Here is a 15748-nt window from a genome sequence, read left to right on the forward strand (position 1 = left end):
CACTGAGACGGTTGTAACCTCACAGGAGAACCGGAGGCCATCCAAGGCCCCAGGTCTCAAACCGTCAACAAAGAAGCCTTCTTTGGAGGCTATGGACACAAGTGAGCCATCCTCTGCGTCAATCACGCCGAAGGATCACCACAAACCTCTGGAACGTACGAACTCCCAGGAACTGATCAAAAAAGCAGAGCTCCCTAAGGTGTCTCCTGCGGGAAAAGGCTCTGGCAGCTAACAAGCTGAGCCTGTCTTTAGTAAAAAACGTCTCAATACTAGTAATGGCTTTTCGTACTGTACTGCAGTGGAACTGCAGGGGGCTTCTGAAAAACTTGGATGATGTTAAAGAGCTGCTCTGGGAGCATGCACCTCTGGCAGTGTGTCTCCAAGAAACCCACTTAAGCAGCAAACACACAAACTTTTTACCCCAGTACATCACATACAGAAAGGACAGCCAAAACACCAACCAACCATCGGGTGGTGTGGCTATTATCCTTCAAAGGTCAACCACAGCTAAGGAAGTTAAACTCAGGACTGAACTAGAGGCTGTAGCTGTGAGAGTTATATGGTTGCAGCGACTAATAACAATTTGCTCCATTTACATTCCCCCAGACAAGCGACTACAGAAATCTGAATTTGAAAATCTAATGGACCAGCTCCCAGAGCCGTACATAATAGCAGGAGACTACAATGCCCATCATCCTCTCTGGGGCTGTGAAAACTACGATTCAAGAGGGCGAATGATAGAAAAATTACTAGTCTCCACTGGAGCTTGCATATTGAACAAAAAGAAGCCCACATACTTTAGTCCCACACACAAAACATCCTCATCAGTTGACTTAGCTCTCTGCACTGCTACTCTCTTCCCACTACTGGACTGGCACGTCCTGGATGACCCTTATGGAAGCGACCACTTTCCAATCGTGCTGAAAGAAAAGGTAGTGTCGACACATGGGCAGTACAGTGTACCACGATGGAGGATGGGGTCTGCTGACTGGAAAAAGTTTCGACAGCTAACCTGTCTTCCACGTGACTATCTAGATTCACTGGACATTGACAGCGCACTTTCCTTTATCGAAAAGCACATAATTGAAGCCGCTAGTGAATGTATCCCACAAAGTTCTGGTAACCCAAAAAGAAAGCCGATTCCTTGGTGGAATGAGGACTGCCAAAGTGCTAGGAAAAAACAGAATGCAGCATGGCGCCTCTTCCGTAACTCTCCCACGACTGAAAACTACATAAACTTCAAACGCATCAAATCCCAATCGAGAAGAGTGAGACGGATAGCAAAAAGTGAGAGTTGGGAGAAGTACATAGAGGGTATTAACTCTTACACCGACCAAAATAAAGTATGGAATAGGATACGCAAGTTGCAAGGGCAGCAGACTTGCCCCCGCCCTCTAGTTGATAATGCTGGTGGCACTCTGGAAGATCAGGCGGATGCACTGGGAGCATACTTTGAGTCGGTTTCAAGTGCAGCGCACTACTCAGCGAAGTTTCTTAAATTGAAACGTAAGGAAGAAAAACTGCAACTTCATCGTAAATCGCCTCCAAGTGAGGCATATAATGCTGAGTTCTCTATTGCTGAGTTCGAAGCTTGCCTAAACACACTTGGTAAAGCAGCACCTGGACCTGACAATATTCACTATGAAATGATCAAGAACTTGCACCCAGAAACTCAACTTGCATTACTATCACTTTTTAATAGGATCTGGAACAATGGATATATTCCTCCAAGGCTGAAAGAGGCCATTGTTGTTCCAGTATTGAAGGAAGGGAAGGACCCAGCAGTTGCATCTAGCTACAGACCTATAGCTCTGACTAGCTGTTTATGCAAAGTATTTGAAAAAATGATCAACCGAAGATTAATGCATTTTCTAGAAGCAAACAGGCTTCTGGATCCATTCCAGTGTGGCTTTCGAGAACAAAGATCCACGCTTGACCAACTTGTGCGCTTGGAGTCCCAAATAAGATATGCGTTCGCGCATAAACAGTACTTTCTGTCTGTATTCTTTGACCTTGAAAAGGCCTATGATACTACTTGGCGGTTTGGTATATTGAGAGATCTTCGTGCCCTTGGGATACAAGGAAATATGCTAAAAACAATTGAAAGCTACCTCTCTGATAGGACATTTCGTGTAAGGATAGGCAGTACTCTGTCTAAACCATTCACACAAGAGACAGGGGTGCCGCAGGGAGGTGTGCTGAGCTGCACACTTTTCATTGTAAAAATGAATTCCCTACGCACTGTACTTCCGCCAACCATGTTTTACTCAGTGTATGTTGACGATGTGCAGATCGGCTTCAAGTCCTGCAATCTCTCCTTTTGTGAACGCCAAATTCAGCTGTCAGTGAATAAGCTCTCCAAATGGGCAGATGAGAATGGCTTCAAGTTTAACCCCTCAAAAAGTGCCTGTGTACTGTTCTCGAAAAAAAGGGGCATTGCCCCTCCACCAGAAATCTACTTAAATGGACAGCTGCTTCCTGTTAAAACAGAACATAAGTTTCTCGGATTGATTTTCGACTCGAGACTCTCGTTCACCCCCCACCTGAAGCATCTGAAACTGAAGTGTTTGAAGGCAATGAATGTGCTTAAGATACTAGCACACATGAAATGGGGCACTGACAAGAAGTGTTTACTACACCTGTACAAAAGTCTTGTTTTGTCCCGCCTAGATTATGGATGTGTAGTTTATGGGTCAGCCTCTAGCACTGCACTGAAAATGCTTGATCCTATCCACAATCTGGGCATCAGGTTGGCCACAGGGGCCTTCCGCACTAGTCCAGTACTGAGCCTCTATGCTGAATCAGACTGTTGGTCTCTGGAGTACCAGCGAACTTTTATTGGTATTATTTATGCCCTGAAGGTTACGTCACAGCCCGAGCACCCGTGTGACTCCCTGATTAGAGATAACTCAAGAATGCTGCTCTTTTCAAATCGACCTTCCTTAGCTCAACCGTTTCCACTGCTGATCAACTCCATCTCTACAAAACTATCGATCTCGTTTGATGACACCCTCAAAATGACTCCAGATGAATGCGTGGCACCCTGGGATACAAGCATCATATCATGCGACACCTCATTTAGACAAGTAGACAGGAAAGGCTCACTATTGGAAGTCAAACAGCACTTCGCATACCTCCAAGACAAGTACAAGGCTGCTCAGTTTTTCACTGATGCATCGAAAACCAAATCGGCTGTGGCCTGTGCAGTTGTTGGACAGCATCTTTCAATAGCAAAAACAATGCATAAAAACACAACCATATTTACAGCAGAAGCACACGGAGTATATCTGGCTGTGGACCACATTATTACAAGCAAAACACAAAAGTCTGTGATCTTCACAGACTCACTCAGCGTTGTCACAGCCCTGTCCACAGGAAAGGGAACCAAGAATCCCACATTTACTGCCCTTCTTAAAGCTCTGTACAAAGCACACCAGCTAAATTTAGAAATTATAGTGTGCTGGGTTCCTGGCCATTGTAGCATAGCTGGCAACGAGGAAGCCGACCAGGCTGCTGCCAGAGCAGCTGAAAGAACCAGTATTGACATCACGCAAGTACCTTACCTCGATATGAAACCAGCAGTAAAACACATACTCCTTCAGCTCTGGCAGAAAGAATGGGACGGAGAAGTCAACAACAAGCTTCACTTGATACAACCTATAATCGGCCGATCAGCTGCCATGGAAAAAAACAGGGCCTTTGAGGTCTGGCGATGCAGACTACGAATAGGACACACACATGGCACGCATTCCTACCTCCTGACTGGTGACCAGCCTCCAAACTGTGCCAGATGTGGTGAGGGTCTTTCAGTCCTCCATGTTTTGGTTGAGTGCTCGGCCATGGAACCAGAAAGGAGACGCTATTTCCCGGAAATGTACCGTAAGAATATGCCACGTCACATTGCAATGTTTTTATCAGACTGTCCTGTGTTCGAGTTCAGCAGAGTTTTGGAATACCTTGATGCTATCGGTTTTTTAAAGCAGGTTTGTTTTAGAAAGTAGCATTCTCGTCCACCTTGTTCATCCGTAGGGTTCTATTTACCATGGCCCTATACACCGTTAGCTCATTCCATGCCTCATCACGCTCCTCACTCATCTTTTGGATCCGGCCCTTTACACCGAAGTAATTTTATGCACTATTTGCACTCATTTCATTAGCACATTTTTACCTCATCATAGAAATGGCGCTCTTGGCCTTAGATGCCCTTGCGCCAAAAAACCCCACCAAAGAAGACTTGCTTCGGCGGCGAGCGAGTGACCAAAAATGGCGACGACAGCGTATACGTGTCTCCACCCTGTACGGCGGACGCGTGAATCAAGGCACCCTAGGCTGCAGAGCGGTCGGCTCCTGTGATGTCATCGCAGACCACGAAAACACATGATTTAGCGGGAAAACCAAAATTTTAACTTAAATTGATTAATTTCTCAGTGCATAAAGCATCGTTCGTATCCGGACAAGCGCTGTGGGCACTATAAAACACGAAATATTTCGAATAAAACAAACTTCTATTTTGTCTTTATGGCTCCTTTAAAGCCACTTAGAATTCCTCACGCTTCTCTCCGACTGCTTGGAAGTCAATCGACTGCCTGAAAGCGCAATAATTATCATGTCTAATATACTTTATTGACATTGAAAGCATTTTCATATGACGAGCAGTTTGTCTGCTTAATCTCGGCAAAGTATCCGCTTAATTCCTACGCCTCTGGTGTGTGCTTTGACTTGTGTGACTATACAAATTTACATACAGTCCAATAGAGCGTGAAAAAGTCTTAATCTTAAGTGCTAAGTTTTTTTTTTCATTTTGTTTAGACAAGCACCATAATGGTACTGCAAGCTGGCCGATTCTTCTTTTTGTCGCAGATTCTCAGAGCTTTAATGCCTGGCAATGTTTTAACTCTATAGCCTCATAGATCCACATTTCTGCAATTGACTTTTGTCAGCCCGAAATGCGCAATCATGTAAAGTCCATTTCATTAATGCATAGACACGGCCCTCTACTACGCTAGGACGAGTGCTTGTTGTTTGCCCGCAGCAAGCCACTGCTGCAGCCGCATCTGGAAACACCATTCTTTTGACTTCCTTGCCAGGGGGGTCCTTCTGATACAATCAACCTTTTAGTGTAGCACAATGTGTCGTCACGACCAACAGAGGGGCACATTTTGTCCTGTAATTGGTTAAGGTGAGTGGATCAGGAGGCGATGCTTATGCGGGTGCAACTATTACCTGCTACGGATTTGAGCGACAAGAAAGACCTGAAAGGGACGTTCCTCAGCTACATTGAAAAATAAATGCTCAACTTGTGGGCCCAGTGTCATTTTGGTTGAGCCAATCTGTTTGAAAACCCAGTGCTGTGATCGAAGTCTGTGGCTAGACATCATCACTTTAAGCAAGCATCAGATTCACTCAAGAGAGCATGTAGTGTTGCATTGTATATCAGTCTTGTCGTGTGCCCTCCCCAGTCTAGGTTCGCAGCTTGTTTTAACCCCGAGAGCGCTCCCTCTCTGCAAAGACGCAACCCGCAATGTGTGGTGTAATCGTGCAAACATCGCGTATGAGCCACCACCCGTCTTGTGAGACATGTGCCGGTTACGTTTCCCTGGACATGTTCTGCACAGCTGAAGTTGTGGCTGGAGGCAGACCTGGACCACATCCGGGCGCTGTTTGAAAACCACGTGCGTGCAGCCACGCTTGTCAAGGGACTCCTGACCCCCGGTGCCAACGTCACCCTGACAGCTGCCGACGGCCTCTTGAACCAGTCAACCACCGAGTCCATGGATGAACAGTAAGTGGTACCTTCCGGTTTTGCCTCCTTTCTACCGCCCATCTCTTACAGCAAAAACGGGAGTGTTTGTGTAGCCACTGCTCCATTTATTCACGTTGCCACGGGGCCGTAGGGCGTGGTTTCTGTGGACCACGTGACTGCACTTTTGCCTGGTTCGAAATGGACGCCTCGGCAAAAAACTGGGCCTTTCGGATGCCGCTTTGCTGCCTTTATTTCTGGTGGCATGGCTGTAACTGGAAAAGTGCCTATATAGTCTCGTGATCCCAACAAAATGGTCCCAACAAATACCAACACTGCGAGACAGAAGAAAAAAAAAACGGTTCTGTATCGTTTTGACGCATGGCAATACCTTTCAGTGTGTTTTGGAGTTCTTTGGTGTGCAGGTTTTTTAATGTAGAGTATGAGAAGTTCATGTACTTTTAACCATCTCGATGAATTGATGAGGTCAGATAACATGTAATATAGGCAACACAGTATGATAGCAGCTCTTTGTTCAACCCTGAAAACGGGGCACGAAAGCGCCTATCTGTAATGTCACCTTGTACCACTTGCCCTTTGCGATTCTCAATTTCAGACTAATTCAAGGTATTTTGCCAAACAATCTAAGCGTCTATATGTATTGTCACATTGTACTATGTCGCCCTTTGCATTTTTCCATTTCAGACAAATTCAAGGGATTTAGTCAAACAATCCAAAACAAATAACTATCCGAAAGATTAATTCTTGCTGCAAGAGCGCAATATCTCTTGTTCCAGAGTCCACCGCAACGTGCAAAAGTGATCTCTCCACAATTTTAGCAAATTTTACCGTACTAAGAATAAGTCTGCTGGTATGCTGTATGCCTTTAGAGGGAACTTTACGTGCGTTCTAAAATGGAGCTTTAACGGTATAGTCGTGCTATCGTAACGCTTACAAATACTGTTGGAATGACTGCCGTAAACAGAATTTTCTTCACAGAAGGAACTCTTCCTCCTCTTTTCGTATCAATGTGCCAGTGAAACTACGATCACCTGTGCGCCTTTGCGGTTCTCATGGTCCTCATTGCACCAACACTGGCCCACAGAATTGCTATATGTTGATCCACAGAGCCATGAGACATTGTTTATCACATTAAATATCTTCTTGTGGCTTGCTCCATCCGTTGAGAATAAACATGGTGAGGAACTAATTGCTACAACCTGTAGGTTTCCGGTTCCTTCCATCTTGCGAACTTTCACACCTGTTCATGGCACGAGAAATGTGGTTTTATTTTAAATCATGAACTGTAGTAAGAAGTAAGTTATTCTTAGTAGTCGTACTGTGCAGTGCCATTTTGTTACTGCACACTCGGGGATAGTGTTCTGCACCGTCTTGTCTCTCTCTATCTTTCTCTCTTGCGCGTTCTATGGAACACTTGCTCACTCGCCTGCGACGAGGGTTGAGCCACTAACAGGTTATCTTCCAGACGAACACCAAAAGTGAAGGGGGGGAGGATACCAAACATGCACACGTCTGCACAGCTTTCAGTGCCAGATTGCCTAGTCTGCAGCATTTCATAGTTCTGCTCAGCCTTTCATAGGCCCAGTGTTACTTCGCTGCCCCCACAAAATCCCAATCCCTGGCAAAAATTATAATAAGTGGCAATCCTGTGGCTCCCCCTGTCACTGTACAGGTGCCGTGAAAAGTAATTTGAACACGGTATCGTAAATTTACACAAATTTCTTCTTCTGGAAACAGCCTGGCTGCGCTGGTGTGTGTTTAAAAGAGTCCTCCCCAATGGAAAAAGCTTCCTGTAAACCGGCAATGGCTTTCATAAAGCCAGTCACAACAAAAGTTTGTTACCTCAAAAGTCCTTGTTCCAATTACCTATGACGGCACCTGTACATGGTGCAAGTGACAGATAAACAGAAGGGTTTGTATATATGCGTATGTCCACATACTTTCCGACCTCCCTTAAACCAAACATTACAACATTCACAGTCTCGAAAACTTCAGTACTTGCCGCCCCCCCCCCACCCCTCCCCCGCGAACCGCTCTTCCCTGCGCGCAGGCAGGCCTCCCCGCACCCACCAGGCAGCCGCTACTGCGGCCGAGACCGCAGCTTGTCCATGGTGCTCGAGGAGGATGAAGAGTACGGGATGGATTTCATGGCCCAGCCACACCATCTTACCGAACCACTTCAGCCGGAACCGGAGATTGGGCGCTTTTCGAAAGGTACGCATTGGACTAGACATCTGGGCCTCCCCCGGAAGGGAGATTGCCCTGCGTTTGTCGAAATCGGTTTAGGGGCCGCATTGCACTGCTTCACCCGTTAAGTCAATGATGTGGCGGCTGTTTAGCGGAACCGTGGAAGTTAGGTCCACTTCTAATCGGAGGCAAAAGAGAAAACCAAGCGTCATCCGTTACCACCACCCTCTCCACCGTGACGTCGCACTATACGCAAATACTCGAAACGTGACCTACATGTTGTCGACCTAGTGTATCACTAGGTTTTTAATACACATTTTGGCAGGAAGTGTGGCCAAACATGTGGTGGAAATGGTGCACCGTTCAAGTGTAGTGTTGCACAGGTAGCGATGTACTTCGTTTTTAGTCTGTAAGCTTCCGTTCCCAGCTTCTGATTTAGCTAAGTGGTTTCTAGGCCGTATGTGTGACTTGTTTTGCACAGCTCTACTGTAGAGCGTGAGAGCCAACGTTATGCGTCATCTTGAACAGTCGAGTCAGAGTGAGACATCGCACTGTAGAGCCAACTTTTTGTGCATCGTGGCTATGTCTTGGAGAAAAAAAACAGCGGCATTTTATTTGTCAGTGCGCTTCCTAGACACCCTGAAATACCCTGAAAAACCGTTTGACGTCCGCAGACACCCATTTGAGAACCCCTGTTTTAAGTGTTGCTTGACCGTCATGACAGGTTAACTTATACGCACTGAGCTTGAACATGCCTTTTGTGTCTGAAACCCTGGTACAGACTATCTAGCGAATGCAATAGAATATACACAAAGTCGCCGTGCACGTTTCATTATTCCTATTCTTGGACATCAAGCTTAGCATTAAAACGACGACGTCAAACATTCCTCTCTGCTCACATCGTAGAAAATCACCTCTATTCGCACTACTGCACAAAATTTATTACTACATTTCACACACGTACTGATCGTCTCCATAAATTGAACGTTCTACATTGTCGCAGAAACCTATATTTTTATTCATTTATTGCTAAACTTTCCCATGCATAGAACCAAATACCTGCCTTAATAGGTCATATAAATCCGTCTGCATTTAGAACTGCTACATATATTTTGCTAATCCGCATCTGTTGTTTCTTAACTTCCTATTTTCGATAACCTTTGGTGTGTACATGTTCTGTATTTCATTCCACTCCCATTTCTAACGCCTTAGGGCCTTGAAGGTACAATATCTGAATTCAAATGAAATGCAACTGTTCGGTCTGTCTATGTGTCATGTCTGAAATGGCTAACGTAAGTAAACATGCCTGTAAACACAAATTGGTCCTGGTGCAATCATTTTTGTGCTCATTTTTGCACATTTGGCTAGCCTGCTATGTGACAGTTTGCTGACGGTATCAACAGAACCACACTTGCACACAATTTCGCAAGAAGAATTGGCCTGTTGTATCATCACAAGCCGTCACAAGTCGGCTAGCTGCCCTTGCACAGTGTATTTATCCTTGCTTAGGACAAGTTGAGTCACAAGGCGCTGTTCTTGAATCATTTGTATTTTTTATTGCACAAAGAACTGTGCTTTTCTGTTCGGAATTCTGCGAGAATGTCTTCAAGCAAGCAGCAGTTTCCGTCTTTCCTGTGCAGTCACCTTCCGCAAGAAGCGTCGCTCGGGCCGCCGTCGCAGCCTTCTAGAAGATCCTCTGCTTGCCTCCCTTGATCAACCATCGGTTGCACCAGCAGCTGCCAGTGCGTAGACTGCTGAGCTTAAAAAAACAGAAAAACATAAAACTAGTGGAACAGCAATTCGAGTACAGAAGACACGCAGGGATATGATGGAGAGGCAAACGGGACAATTCCAGTGTTGTTCTTAATCAATACCACTATCGATGCCATTGTTATCAACACGCGATCCTTCAATGTAGTAAAGAGGCCTCCGCCATTGCATTAATTTTTACTAAGCAAGCTGCCGCATAGTTGACATGCAAGCAGAAATACGCAGACACCGGGATCAGGGGAAGGGACAATACCGTTGACCAGCTTGGAGTGCGTCACTATCCACGTCGGTGCCCATTCAGTTCATTGGGCCCCAGCCGTCTGATCTTGATGCAGTTCAGACTTTCCTACCCCCGCGTGTGGCGTTGCCTTCATCGTACGAAAGCAAGATTGCGGGACGGTACGGAGGAATGTCAGTCTCAAAGAAATACCCTGAGCAGTGATCTGCCACAGGCGTTTTAACATCAGAGGTGTTGTAGGCCTTTTCGTCCGTCTGCTGTAGGTCGTGTGTCACGTAGGGGTAGAAGCAGGTTCCCACACACACCGATACAAGGATCAGTGGTATCGCAGGGACGGGTTCCTCTCCCGCCCGCTACGGGAGGGATGGGGAGGGAGCCTCCCGCCGGTGACGTTTAGCTGCCGATTTATTTGCCCGGACCGCAGAATTTGCACGGTGATGGCGCTGCCGTTCACTACGTTGGCGGAGACTTTGGGATTTGGGGGAGAGGAAGAACTTGAACTTCAAAACCATAGAGGTGACGATGAGGTGACTGGAATTGTAATGGAGGAAAACTAGGGAAGGGATGGGTCAGCAAGCAGAGTAATCATACGGATGAGAATTTAGAACAGCGGGGGGGGGGGGGTGGGGGTGGGGGGGGAATGGGGGGAGAGCGATGAGAGTTTCAATAAAGGGTTAAGTTAAGATGGGTGGAGGATGCAAATCTATTAGGTTAGCTAGGAGTAGGGCAAGTAAATGGAATAAAACAGGCGAGTCTGTTGCTGACAACCGACGCCCCAATTCGGAGGAGAGCCACTAATCATCATCATCACCATCAGTACCCGCTCACGTATTATCCTGTACAAGCGAAACTCAGCTCAGCTTTTTCGCAGATTTCACTCTGGCTGGAACTGAGTTTAATGTCCTTTGCTGCCTTTACATTTTGCCGTGCGTCCACTGGCGCACTTTTGGGCTTCGAGTATTTTCTATCGTAGGCGACTTCTTTTGGCTACGAGACTTTGTGAAGTGGTCTTCAATTTGCTCAGACATTCGTTCGCTGAAATGGTAGACAGTGCGGCACATATTTGTAGCTTTTGTATATTTTGTTTTCGCACGAGCAGGACTATGGGGTAATATTCAAAGGGAACAGACAACCGATTTTTGTGGGGCATGCGCTCTCTATACGAAATGAAAAGGTCATCACTTTCAACACCTTGAACCAAAGCGGATATCCTGATATAACCCTAGAACGTTTGAAAGCAGAATTTTTAGATCTACATACTAGCCTTACGTATACTGCCAGAACGGATGCTAGCAACCATCACAATAAGCCATGCGTTAGCATCATGTAGGGAAAAAAATGTTAGATGACGCCACCAGAGATGCGTGAAGCTTATCATAAAAAGTGAAATCGTAGTCGGCCCAGACTTCTTTGTTCCACGTAAACCCACCACGTGAAAGCGCGCCCTCTACAACCGATTAAACACCAGCATAAAGATACAAGAAAGTATCGTGTGCCACATGCAGCTCAGTTGCTGGATGGACTCGGCGGTTTGGTAAAGGGAAACATGGAAAGAGTGGCGTCAACGGATGTGAGCTTAACCTTTTCCCCCATGGGTAACACCCTTTCAACCGTACATAACATGAACAGGTATTAAAAAAATTGGGCAGCTTCGCGCTAGTGGCGCAAAGACTGGGCAAACAGCCCCACCTAGCTTATTCTTGGTTGGCTAAGTTTTATGCGGGGTTATGTTTCAAAACTACTCGGTCAGGTTTTCTGCGTGGTGTCGTCGTTAGCCCCCCACCCCCTCCGCCTCCCTCTCCACCCCAAAGAGTAATAAACACAAAATCATGGAAGTATATGTACAATGTACTCGTGCCCATAGGCTTTTCGGTGAGGCTCTAAAAGTAGCGTGTAGCGCAGCGGGACGAGCGCTTGCTCAAAATTTTTGAACTCTTTCGGTGGCCACCATTCGGCTTCTGTGGTCTGTGGTGTGGGACGTTAATTAAGAACTTCATTAACGTTATCGCTTCTCAGCCTTTTCGCTTCTTTTATTTTGACATCAATGCTTCTCTTTGCACCGCCAAAAGTGCACCACTAGTCGCAAAAAGCGATAGAGCGAGCCACCCCGTGACGCGCTTCCAAAGCCGTGTTTGTATCGCGCCCCCCGTTACGCGTTGCCAAAGCCGTGCTTGTACCAGTTTTATTGCGCCTCCGACAGGTGGCGACACGAGTCCCGCCCGAGCGCTATCAGTCAAAGCTGCGGTAAAGCTGGTAAAGCAACGGTGCCGGCGCGCAGTGACAGCATCGCTCGGCGATGGTTTACCTGCGCACGTTTGCCGGCCCAACCACCAGCTTAAACAGCATCGCTATTAAAACTTGCCCCAACCAAAACAATAATAAAATGCAGGCTTCTCTACTCCTTCATGCAGTTTTGAATCCCAAATTGAAACCGACGGAGTGGTTTGTACACGCGTGGCCTCGGCGATCAGCTACCAGCAGTGCGAATCCCAGAAATTGAGGTGTACGTGCGGTAGTGTCACTGTTAGACACTACATGGCGCCAACTTTCAGATTTCACGAAGTTTAGTGTCGAACTAAAATGATTTCCGCCTATTTGTATAGCAATTTGTTGTGGTTACTCTACTTTATAAAAAGCTGGCTTGCAGTTGAGATAGTTGAGATAGAGCACGTGGACTCCGCAAAAATCGGTTGTCGGTCGTCCCTTTAAAGAGGCGATTTCACTTTTGCGTCAAGAGCTCCAAATTGTGCCATACGACAATTCTTGCGCCATTCGGAGAAGTCCTCAAAATTGCTCCAACGTGCTCAAGATTTACGATTGTGGCTTGTTCATCGACAGAACATGTCCATGTGTACCGCCGGTGAACACGTGGACGGGACAAAGTTTGTACACGCCTTTTATTTCAATTTTTTCTCCAGTTAAGAGGGCGGCTTCTCAATGTTTGGCGCGGCTTAAAGAATGCCTCACATTACTTCGAATTGGCATCTCTTCTTGCCAGTACACCGATAGCCCAATCTCTTCATACCCTTCTTTTTCTTCTGGTAATCGTAAGCACCGTCTGTTGTTTGTCGGCAGGTTCCATGGCCCAGGTATTGAGCTCGCCAGTTAGCGAGGGCAGCCCAGGGGTGACAGAGTCCTCGTTGCTGTCCCCCACTTGTGTCTTCGACATGGGCTTCATGGAGACCCCCAGCCACACCCTGCCAACAGAGAAGGTGGCAGACTTCCGGGTCGACGAGCATGGTCCAGAGAAGGCGAGGACTCGACGCAGCCAGTCAGCGCTGAAGGCACGACCATCGGAGGGTGTGGTAAGTGACGGCAGGTTGAGCACTTGCACGAACAGCAGAGCACCGCAGAATTTCGTAAACTGTAATGGGCGCCGCAAAGTTGTCTGTTGGACAAATTCAATTGGAAAGAAGATTCTAGTCGGTTTTAAAGGCGATAGTCTGTCTTACTCTACCTATATCAGAAAACTTAAGTCTGCATGTCTGCCTGTGCGTCTGTCCCTCAATTTAGCCTCCATCATCAAAGTGAAAATACTTGAAAAAGAGGTTTATACAGGGTGTCCCAGCTATAATGCACCAATGTTTTAAATAAGAACAATGGCGTTACTTGAAGACAACCTAGTACATAATGTTTCCAGTGCAGTGGAGTAGCGGAGAGGAATTTTTTTGTTAATGAGACTGAATAAATTATTTGCAATTAATTATCTAACTCGAGAACTGCTGTCCTAGTCATTAAAGAATCATGAGGCACTTGTAGGTACCCACAGGAGGCATCTAACTGCTATATTTTCAGCGCCTAATGGCGCACGCATTTATTGTGACTGAAAAAGTGTGTGTGTGGGTGTGTGGCAAAGGGGGCAATTTTAAATGATAAAGACTGGTACAACCCCTTCCCCCTTTTTGCACACCCCCTCCTCTAGCAAAAAAAGGCAACTAGTCTGATCTTTGGCCCCTCCCATTCCGGACAAATGGCTGGAGACGCCGATGTGGCCATCCCTCCTCGCCAAAGCGTCAACCGAGAGCAGCAGGACGAGGGAGGGGGCGGCACGCAACTGCCACGATGCTCGGCTGCCCTCGACGTAGCGGGCCCTCGCCCGGAGGGGCACTCTGCCCTCCAGCCAAGGCAGGACCTCTGCGCCGACAAGAAGCCGCCACAGGCCAGGAAGTCGCGGGGGAGGAAGAAGACCGCAGACTCCAAAGCACCCGCTCCTCCCAAGCCTGCCGACCCTTCTTCCCCTCCCTCTCGCACTCGGCGCCGGGGTCGCTTGCCCCTGGATGAACCCGTGGCTGCCGGCCCCTCTTCGGGTGAGCGCTTGTTATTCTTGACGGGTTCTTGCTCTTGTCTCGGCGCATGCTGCATAGACCACCTTGTCAGTCAAGCTGCTGTGTATCAAAATATAGTTGGCAAATCATTCCGAAACCGCAACTCTGATGGCTGGTGCCACTTTGCCTGCACTATCGTTCCTCGGAAGAGCATTTTCTACTTAACGTGATCGCCCAAGAATCCTGTACTGTTCGCGCTTGAAATGCACTGCAAAATGTCAGCTTCGCAGTCCTCGTTGTTCTACTTTTCATGAATTTGAAAAGTAAACCAACTGAGCATCACAACCTTCTGTACGACAGTGTCTTGTGTCACCTAGTGGAATGGGAATGACCTAAAAGACTGAAATGGCGCAGGCGCCGTGTAGTGCCTCACAGGGAGGAAGCGTTTTGTCGCCCGCCCCTCGGCTTGGTGGACACTAGACTCACGAATGTGTGCGAGAGAGAGAGAGAGAGAGAGAGAGAGAGATAGAGACTTTATTGTACCCGGAAGACGCTAGGTCAGGGTGGGGGGGGGGGGGGGGGGAAGCGGGAGTAGAAGCTGGGTTATACCCGCCGCGGTGGCTCAGTGGCTAAGGCGTTGCGCTGCTGAGCACGAGGTCGCGGATTCGATTCCCGGCCGCGGCGGCCGCTTTTCTGATGGAGGCGAAAAGCAAACACGCCCGTGTGTACGAGATTTCGGTGCACGCTAAAGATCCCCAGGTGGTCAAAATTAATCCGGAGCCCTCCACTACGGCGCGCCTCATCGCCTGCGTTGCGTCGGCGCGTTATACCCTACAATCAATCAATCAGAAGCTGGGTTATAGAAGCTGGGCGGGAGTAACTATGACTCTCTTGTTAATCCGCGCGGAGGCAGGGATAACAGATTTACCCAATGGCCGGGAGCAGTGACGCGCTCCTCTAATCCAGCGTGAAAGGAGGCCGGGGTGTCAACGTTGTCTTTAACTACGTCCCTCGACGGTACACACCTGGTGTCTCATCGGTTTATTAAATATGATGGAGACACGGGCCGGAGGCAATTGCACATCTCTGTAACCCATGTGGGGGCCCTAAGGGTGTTGGTCCATATCGCTGGGGGAGCTGGCTTACCCTTGTAACCTTGCTTCTGTGGAGCGCGAGTGTCGAGTTATGGAGGGTGGTAGAACTGGCCCTCCGGGGTGGGCCCAACCTCCACGAGGTTGCCCCTGGGGAACGGCGGAACATCCGAAAGGGGGTGAAGCTAGGCTAATAGGGGTCACCCACTGGCTGCGCGGCATTTGGATGGCAGTCAGAGATGGAAATACGAGTATCGATACCGAATAAGGCTGAATAAGGCTAAGAATTCGTTTTTTTCACGGGCTAATTCGAGACCAGGAGTAGCCAAGGAGCATTCAAGGCTATTTTCTGCGACTGGGAGTTCGGTTTGCATGTTTTCGGGGCATAAAAAGTGGGCTGATTCAGTCCATATGGTTACGTCGTCTTCATATATTG

At 47.5% G+C, this 15748-nt stretch overlaps 1 protein-coding gene and 1 long non-coding RNA gene across 3 annotated transcripts in view; both read left to right on the plus strand.

Annotated features, from left to right (window-relative positions):
• LOC144145730 (uncharacterized) overlaps positions 1-15748 on the plus strand; it is a 206048-nt gene that overhangs the window by 42446 nt on the left and 147854 nt on the right. The window lies entirely within an intron of this gene.
• Positions 1-15748, plus strand: part of LOC144144337 (uncharacterized) — a 46249-nt gene that overhangs the window by 24372 nt on the left and 6129 nt on the right. The window contains exons 4-8 of one of the 2 annotated variants that reach the window (XM_077675735.1): positions 5616-5782; positions 7812-7975; positions 9589-9690; positions 13032-13261; positions 13879-14263. In XM_077675735.1, coding sequence (XP_077531861.1) covers positions 5616-5782; positions 7812-7975; positions 9589-9690; positions 13032-13261; positions 13879-14263 — 1048 coding nt within the window. The remainder of the gene's footprint in view (positions 1-5615; positions 5783-7811; positions 7976-9588; positions 9691-13031; positions 13262-13878; positions 14264-15748) is intronic. The other variant, XM_077675736.1, reaches the window with a different exon arrangement.

The sequence above is a fragment of the Haemaphysalis longicornis genome, unplaced genomic scaffold, assembly GCF_048455015.1.
Source record: "Haemaphysalis longicornis isolate Haplotype H1 unplaced genomic scaffold, Haemaphysalis longicornis Haplotype H1 scaffold_7, whole genome shotgun sequence".
Classification (NCBI taxonomy): Eukaryota; Metazoa; Arthropoda; class Arachnida; order Ixodida; family Ixodidae; genus Haemaphysalis; species Haemaphysalis longicornis.